Here is a 22,476-nt window from a genome sequence, read left to right on the forward strand (position 1 = left end):
AGATGAAAAAGAATCAGCTCTGTGAATTGTGATAATTAAATTAAGTCAAGAAGTTTATTATTTAATACAATGCTATACTTAAGATAGCTTAATATCAGCAGAAGACGATGACAAAATTAATTCAGAATTTTACATACCTGTTATTTCTTTAAGAGCCAACACTGACCTGTAACACATGTTCATATTATTGTATCCTTCGTTCACTTCTTTAATTTTCATTTTACTTTTTGATTTTATTTTCTCATCTAGATAATGTATAGACCTTCACCAATAGACAAGTCTACAATGAAATGTATGAACCAAACTACCCGAAAAATTATGGAAATTCCAACAGAAGTATCACTCGAGAGTAAGTTCAAAGCTTAACGGTATTGATAAAATCAGTGAAAACAATGTAGAATGGAAAGTGTTTGAAAAAATTGTATGATTTAAAAAAAGGAATTACCAACCTGTAAAAAAAGAAGGTTATATTTTGTAATACACCACTGATTAATGACAGACTCTCTTTTGACATTTTTACAGCTATCGGCAGTATGGCCTACGACTGGATAAATGAGAACTGGTACTTTCTGGATGTGTCGAACAACAGGATCATCCTCTGTAACTCAGAGGGCCAGAAATGTGTCAGAATAGTCGACTTTGGGGACCTTGTTCCACAGACACTCGTACTGGAACCAAACTTGGGGTAAGTGCAACTGTCACTGTGTACTGTTGATTCCAAATTAAATGTGAGGAATTAATATCAATGTGAAATTGCAGGAACCATTCCTGGATGATTTTAAAATCTTGCTTTTTCCTTGAAAGTTGTGAACTACTGTAAATTCCTTATATTATGCAAGCACTTAATTCCGCATTCCCAGTGTTTTGTATCAAATTGCGAGAATATAAAATCGCGAACGCAGAACATTTATCCTTATTTCTAATGGTCCCCAACTCTCAGAAAATATGACGAGGTTTTAACATCCGCAAGGCTTGCTTCTCGCGATTGTACGTGGATATTAATTCCTCGCGTTTAATTAGGAATTTACAGTACCCGGGGTATATAAAATCAAAAAAAAAGTTTTGTGCCTTCAATTTGTTTTTACTGCTGAATATACAAATACTGTAGATTCCTAATTAATGCAAGGGATTAACATTCACGTAAAAAACACAAGAAGCATATGTTGCAGATTTTAAAATCTCACTTTACCAGACATATGTAAACTAAATGAAACTATGATAAAAATTTGATGTTCATGATTTTTTATTGTGGCCATTTGATGCAAAACAGTTAAATCACAGAAATAAATACTCGTGTAAAATAAAGAATCAACAGTAGGTGAAATTAAATACTTGCATAAAATAAGGAATCTAAAGTATTCATTACATTGATCTCAAGAGTTTTGTACAAAAGATATTAAAGTATCTATTAAATAACCTTCAAAAAGATGATATTTTCAGGTTTCCATCATTTGAGATGCTGTATCCTTGTAGCAATGTAATGTAAAAGTCTTATTAAACTGATGTTTTTTTCTTCTACTCAGTCTGATGTTCTACACAATGAAATCTAAGACTATGGGTTGGAGCATCTGTCAGGCTCACCTGGATGGCTCAAACAGTAGTACTTTAGTGGACAAAATTGAGGAATTGTTTAGTCCTCATGGTATAACCATAGACTTTGCCAATCAACAGCTGTACTGGGTGGACCATATCAAAGACACTATTGAGCGAATCAACATCAATGGTGGAGCCGTTAACAGAAATACCATTACTAGGGTAAGGAATACCCTCATAATTTGATGGTGATAACCTAAGACACATAGTAATAACTGCAATCAAACACTGTATTTATAATCAAAGCTGATACACGAGTGACAAGTGCTTGCTATTTTCTGATCTGTTTAGGAATGCATTTACAGTAAAAGAGATTTAGAAAAGAGAAATTCAATAGAATTTCAGATGTAGGATTATAAAAGTTGAACAGTTCATGAATTTCTTCGTTAATTTTTATTTGCAGTTAAAGACCAGTATCAATAGAGGCATTTCCATTTTGGGTAACTATATTTATGTGACTAGCAATGATGAAGACGTAAAGATGAGCCAGATTCATCGCTGGAATCGATCAGTCAGTGCTGTGGAGTACAAGCATATTAACTTGCCAGACCCCTATCAGCTTCAGATCTACCATCCATTGCGACAGCCAAGTAAGTTTATCATTCAGAAACTTACATGTGGTTATCTTCCTATCATTTTTTAGTCCATTTCAATTTGCCAGACAGTTCTTCTTATATTGTGATAAATACATGGGTACAAGGGTACAACATTTACACCTAGCATGGTTTTAATGTGTTGTTTGGTCATCACTCATCAACAGTGTTTGAAAACTCCTTTAGAAATTAACATGCCTGACTGAAGCTTATGATGTAACTGGTTTCTGGCATCATTCTCATTACAATCTACTTATAAAGTGTGCAAGGTCACTCAATCATTGTGTCATTCCACTGTGATCTTTTCTGTCCACTGTATTTGCAACATTCATGCACAAAATTTGACAGTCTGTTTCATATGAATAAATAAATATACTGGCCATTTCAAAAGTGATTTCTCTAAGAAAAATCCTTTTAATATGTAATACATGTACTAATTAAGTTAACAGAATTTTTGTGCTCCATGTCATTTTTACCAAATGACACTTGTACAAATTTTCAGAGTTGTGTTTAAAGATAAACCTGTACTTTTTTTTATCGAGTAAGCCCTATTTTATGATTGTCCTCCAACAATGGGGATAAATTGGAAGAAAATTGAAGGGAGGAAAAATATTCTTACAGAATTTGATGAAATTTTGGAAAATTATCGGAAAGAAATTCCAACAGGATTTTGAAACCATTACTAGACTTTCTAACATGTACATCTAGAAATCACAGTGATAAACTTTTTTAAGTTCATGTATACAGCTTATTGTTTGATGCCTGCAGTAATAAAGTCCATTGTAATAGGACTTAACTACATTCACTGTGACAGCGGATGTATAAACTCAAACTTTCTATTCAATTTTCGTAGAGATATTTGACTTAAAATGAATTTGGGCTCGTCCGGGAATTGAACCCGGGACCTCTCGCACCCGAAGCGAGAATCATACCCCTAGACCAACGAGCCACAATACCATAATGTTCATTTTTGTGTTGACATTGACAGCCACAGCTGTAAGACGGATCTTTATGTCCCAGATTGCGGTCTTTGTAAAGGGATCATGTCAAAGGACGAAAAAATTGATCAATTTTATCTCCTGAAGTGGATAATCTGTATTTGAATCAGCAATTAGCATTTTTATGTATTTATAGACTATGTTTACTTTAGAGTATAAGTATCTATCAAAACCTTTCACTTTCATTATGGCTGGCTGACTGCCAAACATGCATTGTAAAGCTTCTGAAATATGCCCCATAGGTAAACCGGTGAATAGTAGCCAGGTGTCTATACTTACCTGTGTAATATATCTAGTCTCAGCTGTTCATTTTTTACAGAATGAATTAATGCATACATGTAACTATTATTCATTGAACATGTAGATGTATTTCACTCGGAAATACATTACTCATTGATAATAAAATTGAAATATAGAGCAGTCAGATAAAATTTGGAAAAAAAGGTTGATATCATATAATCCCCATTTTGTTAAGTTAGCTCATTTGGTGCTGACAAAATAATATAAAATATTGAATATATTTTGTCTGTGTAATGAGGTAGAGGGAATCCTGCTTATTTGCAGGATGTTACAGTAGACATTATTACATGTACCAATGAAAATGATATAAGACACATTCAAAGATATAAATCACCTTAATTAAATTGGATAAACTGCAATGAAATTCATCAAACTTAAATTTATGTTTATCAATTACAATGCACTAAGCTGTAAAAGTAGTACATGTGTACTTAATTTCTAATATAGTACTGATAAATATACTTAATTAGAAATCTCTTTTGTCTAGCCCATTATATATGAATACGGAGATATATTGTGGTTGGGATGGTCATTAATTGCCATCAATGTAACAATGAGGAAGTTGTTGAAATACTTCTTTTAAATTATGTTGCCCTTTTAATCCTTTTCCATCCCCCAAATATTTCATGTTCGCAGTGTATTTCAATTACCAGTACACACAAACCAATCAGTAAAAGAATACCATAAGCTATGACTATGAAGGGGACATATGTAAGCTTGATACATTGGTGTTATCTTCACACCTGAACACTGGTACACTAAAGGTTATAAGAATAGAACCATTTTAACAAGAGCTTGGACTTTGGGTAGTTGTGTTAAACAGCATTGTGATGTTGGCCTGTCTATTTCATTGCTGGCGATTCAGTCATGGATCTTTGATATTAACATGATTTGTCTGGCTTTTGAGTTAAGACTATGCAATCGTGTTCATTTTGCTTGAAATCAGCGTCATTTTTAACTTGTTTTGAGGCAAGAAGTAGATGGTTACATCCTACTGAATTAAAGTCCAAGGTCTTGTTAAAATGGTTCCAAAGTAAGATGAGTGTACTGGTGTGAGAAAAACTGAACAGAAGGTTAGCATGTAGACTGGAACAGTAGAAAATGTACATCATGTAGAGGCAAAACTGGTCCCCATATCATCCGGCAGGAATGTGGAGGACTCGCTATTCTCTGGCAAATGTACCTGAGAATTTACACTCATGATGTTGGCTCTCCAGAAGAGTCATGCAATTCCTTATGAGGAGAGGAACAGAGTGGTAGCAGATGTGATCTGGCAATCCTTCTAGTTCTGGATATTGAGTTATTCCTTTTATTTTGACTATAAGATTGCTAAATTTGAAGGTTAGAGGACCTAAGAGTAGAGCAAGTATCTGCCATTGTATTCATGTTGTAATGAGTTGAATTTTACAGTAATGAATTGAATTTTACAGTCAATCCTGATGTCAATGCCTCACTGTGCAGTTCACTGGGATGTAGTCATCTGTGTGTGACTGTGCCGACCAGCACGGGCCTAAAACCAAAATGTCTGTGTGAAGCAGGCTACCAGTTAGAGGAGGACCAGAAAAGTTGTAAAGGTAAGCGTCGCCCATCATACACATTGATATTCCCTGTATTTAAATTCTGATATGTAAATTGAAAATGTGTACGTTAAAAGACGAAATTTTGCACCACACAATTTATTGGTTTTTATAAAGAGAGCAAACTTTGTTAAGTATTTACAGATTTTCCTTTGCTTTTTTAGTGCGTACAGAATGCAGTGAGTGTAAAAATGGAAATTGTCCAAACATCAGTTATCAAGAATGCGACATAAGTAAGTTAGCAAGACATTTTATTCATTGTAATGTAACTAATATTGGTATATAGGACATTAGTTTCCAATTATGCTAATTGTTAAAACCAAGTGAATGATTTAAGCATATAATGCAACTAATTTTATGTGGTAATGAACAGGTTCGGTGTGTGCTGTTGGATTCCGGAGATGTCCGCTGAGTGAGTGCCTGATCTCCAGCTGGTGGTGTGACACAGAGCCGGACTGCAGTGACGGGGCTGATGAAAACTTCTGTGATACCAAAGGCAAGCAACTAAGTCAGTTACATAACCAATGGTGGGGGGAGGGGGTGTGTTTAACATTTCAGTTCAGTGTTTCTTTTCTCGTGCATCTTCATTTCAATACATGACTTTTAAGTTTCAATAGACCTAAATATGAAAAAAAAAGTGGAATGAGAATTCACTTAAAAGTATTCAAGATTCAATAAAAAGTACATAAATATAATAACTATCATGATCAGCTGTATATTCAAAACATTGAATTGATTAAGTCAAGAATCGAAGTAGTTAGTATACTTCTTTTATAAAAGATTGAAAAAAATGAGTTGTCAAAATTTTACAAAGCAAATAACTGAGTTATTCCAAATCATTAGCAGAGAGGACCTGTTCAGAAGTGACACAGTTTCAGTGTGTGAGGAGTGGGGAATGCATAGATCGGGAGTTCCAGTGTAATGCTGTGAAGGACTGTGAAGACGGGTCTGATGAGGTAAGGACGCTACAATAGTATTAGGTTTTCAGGATTGGTTGAGTACCAATATTTGTTGACATGATCCATAGAATTAAATGTTTATTGAAGTGCCATATCTCGAAAAAATAGTGTTTTGTTATGGGACCATTATTAATTTATCGTAATATTAATTCATTATCAATGAATTTACTTATCAATAATATCCTTAAATGTATGACTTTCGCTTTATCCCTGACTATCATTGAAACCACAATGATAGGAAGAACGCTGAAGTTTTTGAGTCTTAGAGTTATGCCAACTTCTATTCCAAACCTGTTCAGTTAATACAGGAATAAGATTCTTCTTTGATATACTGAAGAAGTATGCTCTAAAGGAGTAAGGCCTGTGGAGATATTTATTGAAGGCTTTAATGAAATAAAAGGGAATTTTCTTAGTTATATTCCATACTATCAGGAAATGTTGCTACTGGATATTCTGTAGAAAGTGTGCTTGTTTAAAAGACTTCCAATCGATGATTGAAGAAATATAGGGTTTTTTAAAAGCTAAAGAAAAGTGTATTTTGTTTGGTAAAGTAGAAAGGACAACACAAATGTATTTAATAAATTTCCCGTTCGAGCCTAATAGTTCATGCTTAATTAATGCTTTGTCTTACATCACAGGATGGATGTGAGGTGTATTGCAGTGACATGAAGACTCATTACAAGTGTGACAGCAACAGCAAGTGTCTCCTGAACAGCACCATCTGTGACGGCAAGCCAGACTGTCTGGACGGGACCGATGAACGGAACTGTGAAGGTATTTATACTTACACGTCATACTTATGGCCTTTAAAGCTTTCGAGACTGATTAATGATATCTTCAAAAAAATCATCTTGCCATGAAAGTAAGCCTCCCACACAAACTAGTCAATTTTCATTGATAATCATTGAAAAATGACCATCCTAATTATGAATAATTTCCCTTTAAGTAATTTGAATTGACTCCAGGTAAAGGTCCAACCTCGAAATCACATCAAACATGAGACATTTAATGTTACACAATGATAATTCATAATTACATTGCAAATTATCAATCAGCAAATTAGATGATTTATATTTTCCCCCCCATTTCAGACTGTAAAGGAGGGTTCAAGTGTAGCGAGTCTGGGGAGTGTATCCCCCTGAGGTGGAAGTGTGACTTGGAGCAGGACTGTGAGGATGGCAGTGACGAATATGGCTGCCGTGAGTTCACAAGCTTTTTGTATATACATGTATTTTTAGAGGCAGACGTCTATGTAAATTGTTAATCAAAAATGTATTTACATGTACTTCATCATTCAATCCCTTGAGCCATATACAGGTAATTGTTTGTCAAATAATTGATTAATTGTCAGCTTATATGCAGACACCATTTGTTTTATTTATTTGCTACATAATATACACACAGCATAATTCATATGTCAGTTTGCAGTACTTTTGAAGATTTTTTTTAATTAGTACTTTTAAAAAAAATCCCCCCCATCCCTAATGATTTTGAGGTGCTAGATAATTTCCGATTTTTTTTTTATTTTTGAGTAACACTGTCCCCTTATGGTATATTGTATGTGTATTTATATAGAGCCTGCGAGAAACTGTACTTCTGATGAGTTCCAGTGTGATGGGGATTCCTGTATCTTAAAAAGCTGGAGGTGTGATAAAGAACACGACTGCAAAGACGGAACAGACGAGGCCAACTGCAGTGAGTATACATGTACCATTGTTCATCTTAGTCACTTTGTTTTTTATGGTACCAAGCAATAGAGTGTTTTTATAGTACTCCACATACTGTCAGGATTCATGCAGACTCAACTTCATATCATGTACTACATGCATGTCTAGAACATAAGCCTTTGATTTTAAGGTCTATTTGTATTTGGTAATAGCGTCATGAAGAATGGCAAAATTTATTACAGTTTGTAATTTAGAGGACTTAACAAGATTACATTTTATTCAGAATTTAGAATTTCTATATGATTAAAATGCGGGCTTAAAGTGATACAATCCTGCAGAAGAAGAGGGGGGAAAAAAAAAACCAGATATGAAAAAAAACAACAGATACAATTCAGTTTAATAGTTTTCGACCAACACACAAGAATTAAAAACCCACTGCCTAGCAAAGATGTGAATACATATGTGTTAAAATTTGTTCAGTGTTTACATTGTGGCTTACATTTTGAAAACATCTGTGATATTCTGTTTTCAGCCTATTCTACCTGTAACTTCCCCAATATTACCTGTGGTCCCCATGATGATGTCAGATGTATCAGCCCTGATAAGATGTGTGATGGCAACGACGACTGCTCTGATAAAAGCGATGAAAATGGATGTAATCCAGGTAATGCTTCTTGTATATCCAAAATCTAATTAAAGATCAGTTGTTGACAGAATACTATGCTTCGAGTCTGAATGTTTTTACTGCAACATTTATGATATAGAAGTTTTTCATCTGAATCTTCCACAATTCTCAAAAAAATACCATTTGTAGATTTAAGAATGGAAATACCCAAACGCTATTTCTTGCATTTCATTATATTTCTTGAATGTAAGGTAATATTAATTTTTCTGTCAATCCCATTGAATTAGAGATAACAAGGTTTGTCTGTACTTGTAGTTTTGTGTACACGTATCTATAAATGTTTGTCCTCTACAGTTAATGTGAGCTGTAGGAACCACAGCTGTTCTGACGTCTGTCGCCCCGCCCCTCCTGGACTCGTGAAGCAACTCTACATCTGTCTGTGCAATGAGAGCAGAGATCTCAGCAGGGACAACAGAACTTGTCAACGTAAGAAATGTTCTGAACAAATTCGAAAAAGTCATCAAGTAAAGCCTTTAAGCAGTGGAGATTTCGTATTTAGCACACATATTATTAACAAATATTTCCATGTTGCTGTATTTCCAAAAGAAGATAATTGGACACTCGGTTTACTTTTCTTTCTGTTTACAGCAACAAATATTTGTCAATCATGGGGAATTTGCCAACAGACGTGTGAGAAGCTGCCTCAAGGTCATAAATGTGGATGCCACGAGGGGTTTCACTTGGAGCCAGATGGATTTACCTGCAGACCACTCGGTAAGTGTTGTCAGTGCTGAACACATTGTTATATTTCACACTTGTCAATACTGGTATTTCAACTGTATTCTATTTAAAATTAATTTTACATGATTATTATAATGTTGGTAGGAACGCCTAATTGGAATAGACACATGTCGAAAAAAAGTTTTAAACATCTAGTTTAAAACTTTTATCCTGCAACTACCCCTTTTATTGAAGGAATAAAGGTAACCCAATAAACCATGGCTATATTCGATCAATGACCCAATATAGCCTGGTGCATTTAACTAACGTTCAGATGCATTGTGACGTCATCTTTCTTGCTTCGTTTACGGGTTTCAACTGCAGATCGATATGCAGCAAAATTTGTGAAAGAAAGCTCTTTTAAGGCGCAAAATGTGATATTATGTTGCAGGATAAACAAAATACATGATAACTGTCTTGAAATATAAGCGGAATTTGGGATCTTTTCAAGATCGTGAAGAAAGCTCGGCAAGCCTTGCCCTCTGTCAAGTTTTCTTACCCTCGACCAAATATAGCTTATATTTCAAGTCAGTAAAGTTTAACATGCATTACATATATACTCACAAGGTTTGACTTGACATTGGCCTTTTTGTTTCACTTTATGTTGCATGAACATGAAAGTGTTTCCTTTTGTCCTTGTAGACCCTGAACCAGAGTATTTGATCTTCTCTAACCGCCATGAAATGCGCAGTGTGGACCTGTCCAATCACAATTATGCCGCCCTGGTATCGGGACTACACAACACAGTGGCCCTAGATTTCTATTACAATAAAAGCTTCATCTTCTGGACAGATGTGGCAGATGACAAAATCTTCCGAGGAAAACTCCAAGGAAATGGTATGTTCCTCTTCCCAGTGAAATTGTGTTGCTTTTGTTTTATGGTTGTATTCAATTCTGTCTATGATTTAAATGGGATCTTTTTGAAAAATACAAGAAAGAAACTTTACACCTGGTAGCAGATTATAGTTAAGTTTTACACAGAATATTCTTCAGAATGCATTGCTCTTTGAATTTCACTGTAAAAATCTAAAACCAAGAACATAATGAAATTACATCCATGGCAGTGATAATCTCAATGATTTACAATACTGTCAGCTGCATGTACATGTACACAAAATGTCAATATCAACCCACTTGCATGTCTTTGTACATGTATTGTAATTGCCAATATTTCTTTGACTGATTTCCCTTGTCCTTGTTGTGACAGCTCTGACTGACATTGAGCCTATAGTGGACATTGGATTGGCCACCACTGAGGGTTTGGCTGTTGACTGGATCGGGGAGAAGATCTACTGGGTGGAGAGTAAACTGTACCAGATAGAGGTAGCAGGGATCAACGGCCAGAACCGCACCACTCTCATTGCGGGAAACATGGTCAGTCCCAGGGCCATTGTGCTGGACCCTAGATATGGGTAAGTTCATCGGTGGTCTATCATTTTTAATGTACATTGTTTTATTGTAATGTTTACTTAATTCTAATTTTTCTACAATAATACATTCAAACAATTTATTTTTGGCTCTAACTATTTAGTTTGCTTCCGTTTACATGAACATGTTCTTAAGTGATTGGAATCTATATTTGGTGAATGTTTTTAAGTTTTGAGGACTGTTTTCTTTCAGGTCTCTGTTTTGGACAGACTGGGATACAAAAAATCCTCGCATTGAGACCTGCTCCATGGCTGGGGAGAACAGACACATCATATTTCACATCAGAGGTATTGTGGAAGGTGGCTGGCCTAATGGACTTACTGTGGACTACGACTTTGAAAGACTTTACTGGATTGATGCAAGGTGTGTATGCTTCACTTATGATAATAGAGCTTTGGTAATACAGTAGTTATATTATTGGTCAAGTTGGTAAAAGGGTTGTGTTCAAGATCATAGTAGCTATCCTAGCGGCTAGGTTGTAAATATATAGGTCTATTGAATGGACTACTAGATTAGCCAATAGGTCTCTGATTTGAAGTTGGTAATATTCAACTAAAAGACTTATTACATCGACGTGATTTGTTAATATCAAGCAGAAATATGTATGTTTAAATTCAAAATAATTTATAGGATGACCAAAATATCACTAAATAAGATAAATTTCATGTTTGTTACAAAGTGGTAACTAAATTAGTCATCTTGATATAATGCTTACGGTAGCATTAAAAATTTAATCTACATATATCTACGTAGTGGCTAAGTTAGCATGCCTGTTCAACAGCGTAGCTGCTATGTAGCTCTACGTATCAACTATGATCTTAAATGCTCTCCTGAGGTTAAAAAAATACAGAGTTGAATATTGGTCAGGAAGACAGTATCAAGCAGACCTTCTCCTAATGGAATTTCATGCTTTTAGGTCGGACTCGCTGCACACTATAACCTACGAGGGGCAGGACCATCGCCTGGTTCTCCTGGACAAGGAGAACATCAGACACCCATTTGCTCTGACCATGTTTGGCAGCTATGTATACTGGACAGACTGGGGAATCAATGCTATTGTCTCGGTGAGAATTCAAAGAATGGTTTAGATATTTAACTTAAGAGTGAGAAGTCATTTTAGAGGAGTTCAGAATTCAGAATACAAAATGGCACAGCATATTCTAGAATTGACTTTAAAACATTAACTTAATTTAATAAGCAAATACATGTATTAATTAGGTATTCATTGTACAAGAATAGCATTACTGGTACCAGGGGTATATGTTTTATCCTTGTCAGTTCAAGGGCATACTTGTACAGTACTTCACCTATATTTATTTTGATGTTGTAGGCAAACAAGTTTGATGGTTCAAATGTAACAGTCATCAAAAGAACCAATACTCAGCCATTTGACATCCAAGTTTATCACCCAAAGAGACAGCTGCCATGGCGTAACCCTTGTGCTGTTAATAACGGGAACTGTTCACACTTGTGTCTGATCAGTTACAACAACACAGTGGGCTGTGTGTGTCCCCATCTAATGGAACTGGCTGCTGATGGAAAAACCTGCAAACGTAGGCAATTCACTGTGTCAAAACTTGTTTTCTCCTGCATGCATAATGTAGTTTGTAAATTTCTATTTATTTGTCTGTGTGCGTGAAAGGCATTGAAAAAAATACTTGTTCATGGAAAACTTGTGAATTTTTAATATTGGTTGATTTATAAATGTTAATTGACTGTTTCAGCGGATCAGAGTTTCTTGGTGTTTGTTCGACGGATTGAGATCCGCGGAGTGGATCTGGAGAATGCCAATTTCAGTGTGATTCCCACTCTGACCACCCCGTATGTGAGTAAGCCTGTAGCTGTGGACTACGACATCAGTGACGAGAAGGAGGGCTATCTCTTCTGGGCTGACCAAGACCTGAAAGTCATCAACAGGTCTCCATTATCGGGATTAGAGGTCAAAACTGTCATTGACGCAGGTGAGTAATTTCATTCATTTAAATAAGAGAATGTGATATATTTTATCGTCCTTTTGTTAAAATATAAAAATTAACAACTCTGCTCTTTGGATAAATAAAAACTGGAGGACTTATTGAAGTTAAATATTTTGGTGAGCACTCAAGAGTGCCAGCTCTGCTGAACAGGCCTCTGATACAGCTTGTTGCAAGAACTTGGAAAACAAAGTTGTACTGATTATTTCAAAATCCTCCTCCACACCATGAGGCATATAGGGCAATGCAGATGAAGTGTCATGTCTAAGGACACAACACACAGCATTAGGATTATAACAGCCATTGATTATTGTTTGCAGGGAGAGCACTGAGTCTGCATGCCTTCGCGGTGGACTGGATCTCCAAAAACATGTACTTCTCCACGTACAACGAGAAGACGCGGCGGGGCTCCATCACTGTGGCCAATCTGGACGGGGCTTACAGGAAGGAGCTGTACGTCAGGAACGAGACCCGGGTTCAATCTATCACCGTCAGTCCAGTGACCGGGTGAGTGAGGGCAGACAGTACACATAGTCCGAGTGATATATACTAGTGTTTTAAGTGTAAATATTATATTTAGGTGACGGCAACCTGTAAGGGGGGGGGGGGTGCAGAGTGATCCATACTAGTACTGTGGTACCAGGTACATTCATCAATAATCAATACGTAACTATGATGTAAATTTTTTGTAAAATGAGGAATCTAAAGTTGTCTAACAGTACGTAGGTTTTGTTGTATTGTGTGATGAACCTCAACTTACATGCTGTGGTAGAAAGTTCTGTTCTGGAATTATAAAATAGGCTTCCAACAATTGACAGTGCCTTTAGTATAAAATAAAGTATAGACAAGTTGATTACATAGTTTTCTTAAATTACCAGCTACTATATTTATTTAATAATGTTGTTTTGTTACTTTGTTTGAAAAGTTTACATTTTTTTAAACTGCAGGAGGCTTTTTTTCTCTGTTTCCAATGAAGATGTCATTTATAGTGCAAAAATGGATGGCTCTGGAGTACAAGTTATTAGATCGGATGCTAACAGACCAACAAGTTAGTATTTATGGTTGTACAGAAATTGATGCATGAATTTATGCATATACATGTACATTTATTGAGATTATTTCAGAATGACCTGCAGCCATCTTTTTAAATGGAAAAATTCAAAAGTTCTACCTGTGGATGGGATAGCAATATTTGTGATATGATTTTTAAATCATACTTATTGAATCTGTTTTATAATGTTGTAATGATTTTATGATTTCAGATTTAAAGTATAATGAGGCAGATAGCCGGATATATTTTCTCTCGGAAGGAAATAATTCAATAATCGCTTGTGAAATTTCAACCCAGAATTGTACAGACATCTACAGTGGTACTAATAACCAATCTCAGATTCAGTTTCCTATGGCATTTGCGGTAAATGGAGCTAAAGACATCTTTGTTGCTCATGACCAAAAAATTGCAAAGCTTAGTCTTCAGCAGGATGGGACTTACAGCCACTCGGTGTTACGGGATAAAACTGTTGATGTCATAGCCATGGCTGTCTATGACAAATCACAAAGAGTTAACGGTAAGTTGTGGCATACTCCAAACTTCAAAAAATTTATGAATGCAGGTAATTTACATAGAATATGTAGAAAAAAGTCAATAAATGTTGAAATTCATAGGATGGTGAACTGACAATGTCACAGTTATATTATTGCTAGGAGTAATTTGCATAAATATATATTATGGAAAATGATCTAGCTTTTATTATATGGATTCCCATTTTCAACAGCAGAAGCAAAATATTCACACTAACTTTTACCTTAATTCTACAAGGCTATACATTATCAAGAAATGTTCATTTTTGTAATACCCCAGTACACATCAATGATCATGAATACTCTTGTTTTAATTGCTTTGATCTTGTTTGAAATACAGATACCAATGCATGCAAAACCAAGAATGGCCAATGCTCTCAGCTCTGTCTGCCAACAGGACAAAATCAGCGTGTCTGTGTCTGCACTGCAGGATATGAGCGTAAAAACGAGACCTACTGTGCAGGTGAGTACTCCGTAAACTTACGATCAAAGAAATGTTATTTTGTGGTTTTATGTTCTTTTTTCTTGGATAGGAACTCTTTTGTGTGCTCTCTAAAGATTTTTTTTTTACTTTTCCAATGTTTGATTTTATAAGTGTTTTTTTCTGCACAAAAAAAAAAATTAAGAAGGAAAAAATTTTTTTTTTGATTTTCATATTGATTAAATGGTTGATATATGTTTAAAATTTTATTTCGATATATTAAGAATTTTTTCAGTGATAATCTTCATTTTGATTTTTGTTTTCAGATTTTCGGCGTATGTAATATTTGAAGTTGTTGCTTATCCGTTATTTTACCTTATTTAATGGCATTTTTACATGCTGTACATGTATAGAATTGTCGCTCCATGTCAGTTAATAATAGCATGTTCGTGGTCTTTGGGCAGTGCCCGCTCCGTATTCCAATCTAAGTGTATGCATTTGATTCTAATTCATATCAACATTTCATTGAACATAAACTCGGCCCAGTATTGAGTTTGTTTTTGTTGAATGCTGTACATGTCTTGAATGATGAAATAAAACTTTGAATGAAATCCTTGACAATGACAATGCATTTATATTGAAAGCCATCTTGAAATTGGTATAGAAACTAATTCTAGCTTTTGAGTTGTTTAAAGTCCAAATAAACAAGAGGTATTTGTAGGTTTGGGGTTAGGGGGTTTATTTTGGAACAATTATGTCAGTTGTTGATCATAATAAAATTGACCTTTTTTTCATGATTGCATTTAGAAATGGAATCATGAAAACTTGATTCTTTGAATTCTGATTGGAGCAAATGACAATTACCCTCAAAATAGTAATTTTGGATATTTGATCATCAAAGTAAATTCCTAATATTTAAACAATAGGAATTATTATTCACAAAAATCACAAAAAGTGTCCCTTGTGAATTGAGAAATCTCGCTTTCATTATTCTGTTATTTGATAAAATAACATAGTAAATAAAATGCTTGTGATTTAAAATTTTGGCGATTTGATACAAAACAGCAAAATCCACTGAACATGATACTAATGTTTGAAAAAAGGAATCTACAGTACAAGTTTGATTACCATGTCAGATGAGTGTACTTTACTCCAAACAGACCTTTCAAACATACATGTAGTTACATTCTATTAATGAATTGTGTAAAATCATTCCCAAACTATTCAATACCTCTTTGTTTTTGGGCATAAACTATACATTCATAAGCAATATGTGTAGATGCACTGTGAAATAACAAGCATGATATTTCTTTCATCAAAGTTTTCCTTGAATACTCTTGTATTATTGAAGAAAAGTTGGAACAATTTTACTTGTCTGGTCATACAAATTATTTTTATCTTGTGATATGGCGTGCTTTCATAGACATTTTATTTCTCTCTCTCTCTCTCTGTACAGGAATTAATTCTCTTTTGATATACTCGGCTGACTCGGAGATCCGGGGAATCACTTATAATCCTAACAACAGCACACAGGCTCTGCCCTTCATCTCACAGATCCAGAAGGCCACCGTCATTGACTTCCATGCAGGTGAGGGATGAAAGGAGTTCACTGCTTACTTATTTACCATAAAGGCATTTGACAATCTGATTAAAATTAGACTTGTAATTCCGCTCCTCTACGATACGCTATACAAGATCTAACAACATCCCGTACGGGGTCATCTCAGAGTGACCCTTTGTGAAAATACAACGGCCAATGAGAACAGCATGTATAGCGTATCGTAGATGAGCGGAATTACAAGTCTAATTTTAATTAGATTGAGGCACTTGATTGATGCATGTTTAGGTATAAAGCAACTGTAAAAAGTACCAAATGAATTCAAACAAATGGTTGGTGGTATTTTCTTTTCCCGGTTTTGCAAAAATAGCAACAAGTTAAAGCTGCTTGGTCCGATTTTATATCAAATTTTGTGCAAGTTTTTAAACGATAGTTATGCTAAGTATATGTATAGTAATAGACATTGCAATTAAGCCAAATTTCAATGAAAAAATTATGTACAAAATTTTTTAACGAAACAAACCACATAAAAGGGTATCGGGTTATTTCGCCTCATGCTAAAATTCACCCTGACATCACGACGGGTATGGTTGTATTTCGACTTTGACATCGCTATAAATAAAGGTCATAATGTTCAGGGAAATTACAAATAAACCTGTGTACGTTTTGTTTGCTAATAATTCTAAGGTTTGCTTTGTTTATAATCGATGCATAGCATGTGGGTTGTATATCTCCAATCATTTGGGGGACGAAACCAAACGGTTCCCTTTTCTAAACATCCCATGATGCATTTTGGTTTGTTTTTTTGTTTGCCCAAAAAGAAATTATTTTTATTTACTTTGAATATTTGTAACTTTGAAAGGAGACTGATTCTGCTGGTGTAAATAGGAGAAAGTCCATAACTTTCTAAGACAAATGGCTTGTATTGAAAAAATATTTGATACCGTAATAACAAAAAATCGGACCAAGCAGCTTTAACAAAAAACTTAAAAATCAAAAGAAAACATTCACCCTTTGGTTGACAACATTTAACAGACACATTTACCTGGTAATTGACAAATTTCTGACAAGTTGTTGAAAAGATATGTATTATGTCTGATTAAAATTGGTACATGTATCATTATTTACTACACAGCACAAGACTATATATACTGGGTGGAGACGACACCTAACTACAGAATAGTGCGAATAAAGAGGGACCTGACAGGGCATGAAGTGATCCTGTCTGATGAACAAGGCAGAATCACTGACATTGCTGTGGACTGGATAGCAGGTAACAGATTTCACAGAGCAAAAATCTTGTGAGTGTTTATCATCGAAACTTGTTCAAAAGTTGAGAAAGCAGATGATATTACACTGAGGAACCAATGTTTATCTCCATTTTCAGAAAGTGTTTATTGATTCCTGAGACACTGTCGCAGAAATTAAATTCTTTATGGGTTTTCATGGTTTCTATGATTTTTCACCCAACTTTAGAAAGGGGGTGCAGTTTATATGCTAGTATGTACTTAACCAGAGACTACATTGTATTATCTTCATAAATCAATATGTAAATCAAAATCCACTTTAATCTGTTTGTTTTATTCAAGGTCATTTGTATTGGACTGATGCACAAAGAAAAGTAATTGAGTTGATTCAGCTTGAGAAAAAGGAGTCGGAAAAAGAGCGAAAAAGATACGTGGTAATTCACAGAGATTTGCTGAACCCACAGAATATTGTCCTCAGTCCCAAAGAAGGGTAAGTGGTAGTCCTATCAATTCTACTTTTAACAGCTGTTCTCACTAAATGAGGCCCCATAGAACTGGAGTCTTATCATTTAAATGAAAGTGATATATGAATATTTGAATGGAAAAATATTTCATTGATTGAGGTGTTGGATGATATGACCGAAAGAAGTAGTGGTCTCCCATATATTTAATACTGTAAAATATCTGTAACAATGGCTGTTAATGATTTCCTTTAATTAGACATAAACATGTACATGTATTTTGAAGCAGAGTAGAATGAGATTTGAATAATTATGTATTTTAGCACCATGATATGGGTGGACAGTGGCAGTATGAAAATAGAGCAGGCCTCCTTGGATGGAACAGACCGGAAAGTCCTGCTGAAACTGACCACTTCCAACGTGTCCGGACTGTCCCTGGACCACACCAACAGGAAGATGCTGTACTGGTGTGAGAGGGAGAGCCGCAGTATCCGCCGCCTCAACATAGAGACCAAGGACCTGAAGACTGTGTCCACCGCAGCCGACTGCTACTCACTCACTGTGTTCAAGACCAAGATGTACTGGATCGATGTGTGAGTATACCTCAATACAGATAAAGTGTGAATGTACATGTACCATTGTCTTGCACTCCATACAAAACATGTATGATATTTCATTTTTGTATCGGGTTATATCCTGTTTCAACAAAACTTATAGATTTTTTCTCCTGCTAAGGTTTAAAAAAATGAAAATGATTTTAAATATTAAGATGACCCCGTTTCTCTTAATAGGGTCTAGCATGAAATGCTCTATATCCCTATACCACTAACATTATTAAGTCTTAGCAAAATAGGTAATAGTCATTTTTTTTGTTTTTCATATGATAAATAATTCCATCTTTCTCAAATTAGTCTTTCTTAGATGTTAATTAATCTGATGATCCTGTTTTGCATCTTCAGACCTCTGTCAAGTTCAGAAGCCAGCATTTTGAGTATGTCAAAGGAAGGAGGTACACCTACAGTGATTCAGTCCAAGCTTCCCAAGAACCTGATCAGCATCAAAGTGTTTGACAGAGAGGTTCAAACAGGTATGTACCACACGGAACATGCCATTGTTTGATTATTGATCATCACATGATCCATAGGATCAAGACTGAGCAATGCGATGGAGTCTCATTAATCCACTTGACTTTGCTCCCAACCATATCATCTGCTTTTTTCGTCTTTATAAAAATCCATTACTGTTAGAAATTGTCTGGATTATTGTTGTAATGTACAAGTGTATGACTGAGGTCCAACTATCAATTGTAATAGTACATGAACATTGATGATACATGAACATGCTCATGTCCATGTATTACATCGATGATGCATGAACATGCCCATGTACCGGTATTGTGTTTTAAGGAATCACAATATTTTGTTAAGGGTACACAGTATTCTTAGTCACAAATAAATGTGTCTATGAATATTGAATCAGTCTTTTTTATTGGCCCCATGAATATAGATGGTTTTGCAGAATGTAGATGAAAATAAAGATTGGTTTATTTCCTTTTCAGGAAACAACTCGTGTACTCACTTAAATGGTGGCTGTGCAGAGATCTGCTTGTTTAACAGTCAGAACAAAGTAACATGTGCCTGTACCTATGGAAAACTGGACACAGACAACAAGAACTGTATAGGTATGTACTTGCACTGTATAGGTAGGTACTTGCACTGTATATGTACTGTATAGGTGTGTACTTGAATTGTATAGGTATGTACTTGCATTGTATAGGTAGGTACTTGCACTGTATAGGTGTGTACTTGTTCTAGTCATGGTAAAGTTTGTATTGAGGTAACATTTAAAAAATTTATAATAATGATGAAAGATATTCACAATTATCACCAATCGCAAATCATTGAAAGTTTAATCATACATATAGAAGGAACCAACTATGCCATCATTGTTTTGGTATATTTCAACTTGTCTTTGTTGTGAGTTTTGAACCTTAGTAAATTTCTTCTAAATGAAACTTTTTGGATTATATGTTGATACAGATCATGACAGCTACCTGCTGTTCTCCAAAGTGACGGCCATTCAGAGCTTACACATGACGGGAAACAGGAACAAACCGGCGGAGGAAATCCAGAGCAAGACCCAGATCCGCAACGTGATCGCCATAGCTGCCGACTACAAACAACAGAGGGTGTTCTTCAGTGACATTCAGCAATCCAACATCCAGTCGGTGTGGATCAATGGATCATCCTTCTCCAACATCACCACAGTCGTGCCATGTAAGTTTTAATCAAAGTTTTTCCCTGTTTCACCTTAAAACTAGTACGTTTTATTATTCACTTCAAACATGACAGTGTCTATTCCCATGTCAATTGCATCTTATAAAAAGCAGTATCAAATGACATTCTTTAATGGGCTATTCCTTTTCAAACATTATCTCTGTGGTTCAATGTTTTTTTAGTTTCACCATAGGACTGATTCTCAAACACGACCAATTTGTTCCATGTAACTTGCATCTTGTTATCAAATTGAGCATCAAAAGACCTTAATGTTGTGTATGTGTTCCGTTAACCTGTAATCCTTGCTTTGTATCATTTCAGCCATTGGTTCAGTGGAGGGTCTAGCCTTTGACTCGCTAAACAGCACACTATATTGGACCAGCTACTCCAACTCGTCCATCAATCGAATAAAGGTCAATGCCAGCACCGGGGAGGCAGCAGGGAAACCCCAGAAGCTTGTTCAGCTGTCTACCAGTGACCACCCTAGAGCCATTGTTGTGGACAGCTGCACTCAGTAAGCAATAGCTAATACCATTCTGCTTGTAAATTTGACAGATGTACATATACATAAATCAGATGAGGCAGTTTTCTGTATCATAAAACAATGTGGAATCATTAAGTTTCTGGAGGGCCAATTTTCATAGATTTTTAATATTTTAAAGGTTCGGTTGATTTTTTGCATGTTTACTGAAGAAAAAAGGCATTTCATTATTCATTAAGGATGTAAATTCTTTGATAAGGGATACCCATGAAATCCATGAAAGTTTGATTACAATGAATTCTGATGATTTCACCTGGTTGTTTGTTTTCTTCTGTCCTTTAAAGTCCTTCATTTACATGTACATGTACATACTTTCATTTCTCTATTGAACAATAGCATTGCAAGATATTGTTCTTTTTCAGGCGCATGTTTTGGTCCAACTGGCACAGTAGCCAGCCAGGGATACAGCGAGCCTATTTAAGCGGTTTCAGCGCTCAGTTCATAGTGAAGACTGACATCAGTACCCCTAATGGACTGGCCATAGATCACAAGGAACAGTTCCTGTACTGGATAGATGCTCGTCTGGATAGGATTGAAAGATGTGATTTTGACGGAAATCATAGAGCGGTAAGTCTCCTTGATTTGAATTTGAACAAAATGAGATTCTGTGATTATTCACAGCTAGGATTGTATAATATGTGTATCATATTTATATCAAAATATTTTGTCAAAAAGTAATTTTATTGCAGTATATGATTCAAATTAAGAAAAAAATAACTTGTAATATGAAATTTTTTTAGGGGATATTCAGTTGTAGCAATTTCAACACTCGTGCTTATGATGCTGAAATTAAAATGGAGTTAATAATTCTGAATATGCAATCTACAGATTACTTTAAAAATTTGATTTTTGACTGTATGATGAGGACTCATTGTTCAGCCTGTCCATGTTGTTCTACACAAATTGACACATGATCTTGTTCCGTCAGGTGGTGATGACCTCCATCCCCCAGCATCCCTTTGGACTGGCGCTGTACGAGGACTACCTGTATTGGACGGACTGGCTGCTGCATGCCGTGGTCCGAGTCAACAAGTACGACAGCAGCGACTACACATACCTGGAGCAGAACCTCAACAGACAGCCAATGGGAATCGCTGTCTTTGCTGAGGATGCCAATGATTGTAATTATTTCTCTCAGAGTTGAAAAATCTCAAATACTCTTGACATTTAATTGACTATTTTCTGTGAACTAACTTCTATTTGTGTGCAAGAAAATTTTGCAAGAATTGTGAAAGCCTTTCTGCAAACCAGGCATTTACAGTTCCTTTTAATTGTTTGATATTATCAACATACTATGCTTGGTCATAATAAATAGCTGCCCCAGGGAATTTGTTACTGTTGAAATGCAAAATAAAGTCAGTGTGAAAGTTTACTGACAGTGTATACCATGAAAGCACATGTACCTTTGAGCATTGATGATGATGATAATTTGTGTTTTATTTTTGAAAAAGGTACACAGAATCCTTGCCTGAATGCTGGATGTACTCAGCAATGTCTCGTCGTCAATAAGCAGGCTGTGTGTAAATGTAACGACTCCTTTGTCTTGCTGCCTGATGGTGTACGGTGTGCAAGTATGTAGCATTGTTTTTCATTCTCTCTAAATGTACCTATCATCAGCATCATTTCAGAGATTTTTAGCTCACCGAGACGAAGTCAGGGGGAGCTTATGCTATACCCTCGGCGTCGGCGTCCGGACCTGGTTAAAGTTTTTGTTGCATGTCCTGTATCTAAGCTATTACTTGTCCTATCTTCACCAAACTTGCATGGATGATGCATCTGAACCTACTTATGGACTTGAAAGACTAGGATGCTGAATCTGAGTCCTAAATTTCAGATGCTGGAGGAGGTTAAGGTTGTTGGACCAGGTTAAAGTTTTTGTTGCAAGTGCCCTTTGATAG

The 22,476-nt window shown here is 35.6% G+C and overlaps 1 protein-coding gene and 1 non-coding gene across 6 annotated transcripts in view; one reads left to right on the plus strand and one right to left on the minus strand.

Moving 5' to 3' along the window:
• The window catches only part of LOC105320711 (prolow-density lipoprotein receptor-related protein 1), a 72,372-nt gene that overhangs the window by 16,190 nt on the left and 33,706 nt on the right, over window positions 1-22,476 (plus strand). For 4 of the 5 annotated variants that reach the window (XM_066076736.1, XM_066076738.1, XM_066076740.1 and 1 more), the window contains exons 8-42: window positions 250-349; window positions 523-685; window positions 1,524-1,755; window positions 1,997-2,183; window positions 4,915-5,058; window positions 5,226-5,294; window positions 5,435-5,557; window positions 5,905-6,017; window positions 6,659-6,794; window positions 7,112-7,219; window positions 7,596-7,715; window positions 8,220-8,351; window positions 8,667-8,798; window positions 8,961-9,086; window positions 9,735-9,929; window positions 10,300-10,504; window positions 10,713-10,883; window positions 11,437-11,584; window positions 11,851-12,073; window positions 12,245-12,481; window positions 12,814-13,000; window positions 13,441-13,541; window positions 13,756-14,061; window positions 14,415-14,537; window positions 15,952-16,083; window positions 17,189-17,326; window positions 17,643-17,790; window positions 18,085-18,354; window positions 18,721-18,848; window positions 19,320-19,442; window positions 19,801-20,037; window positions 20,359-20,551; window positions 20,941-21,145; window positions 21,507-21,699; window positions 22,030-22,149. In XM_066076736.1, the coding sequence (XP_065932808.1) occupies window positions 250-349; window positions 523-685; window positions 1,524-1,755; window positions 1,997-2,183; window positions 4,915-5,058; window positions 5,226-5,294; window positions 5,435-5,557; window positions 5,905-6,017; window positions 6,659-6,794; window positions 7,112-7,219; window positions 7,596-7,715; window positions 8,220-8,351; window positions 8,667-8,798; window positions 8,961-9,086; window positions 9,735-9,929; window positions 10,300-10,504; window positions 10,713-10,883; window positions 11,437-11,584; window positions 11,851-12,073; window positions 12,245-12,481; window positions 12,814-13,000; window positions 13,441-13,541; window positions 13,756-14,061; window positions 14,415-14,537; window positions 15,952-16,083; window positions 17,189-17,326; window positions 17,643-17,790; window positions 18,085-18,354; window positions 18,721-18,848; window positions 19,320-19,442; window positions 19,801-20,037; window positions 20,359-20,551; window positions 20,941-21,145; window positions 21,507-21,699; window positions 22,030-22,149 (5,668 nt within the window). The remainder of the gene's footprint in view (window positions 1-249; window positions 350-522; window positions 686-1,523; window positions 1,756-1,996; window positions 2,184-4,914; window positions 5,059-5,225; window positions 5,295-5,434; window positions 5,558-5,904; window positions 6,018-6,658; window positions 6,795-7,111; window positions 7,220-7,595; window positions 7,716-8,219; window positions 8,352-8,666; window positions 8,799-8,960; window positions 9,087-9,734; window positions 9,930-10,299; window positions 10,505-10,712; window positions 10,884-11,436; window positions 11,585-11,850; window positions 12,074-12,244; window positions 12,482-12,813; window positions 13,001-13,440; window positions 13,542-13,755; window positions 14,062-14,414; window positions 14,538-15,951; window positions 16,084-17,188; window positions 17,327-17,642; window positions 17,791-18,084; window positions 18,355-18,720; window positions 18,849-19,319; window positions 19,443-19,800; window positions 20,038-20,358; window positions 20,552-20,940; window positions 21,146-21,506; window positions 21,700-22,029; window positions 22,150-22,476) is intronic. The other variant, XM_066076737.1, reaches the window with a different exon arrangement.
• Window positions 3,064-3,135, minus strand: Trnap-cgg (transfer RNA proline (anticodon CGG)). The gene has a single exon. It is a non-coding gene; the product is annotated as a tRNA-Pro (tRNA).

Source organism: Magallana gigas, chromosome 2 (assembly GCF_963853765.1).
Source record: "Magallana gigas chromosome 2, xbMagGiga1.1, whole genome shotgun sequence".
Lineage (NCBI taxonomy): Eukaryota > Metazoa > Mollusca > Bivalvia > Ostreida > Ostreidae > Magallana > Magallana gigas.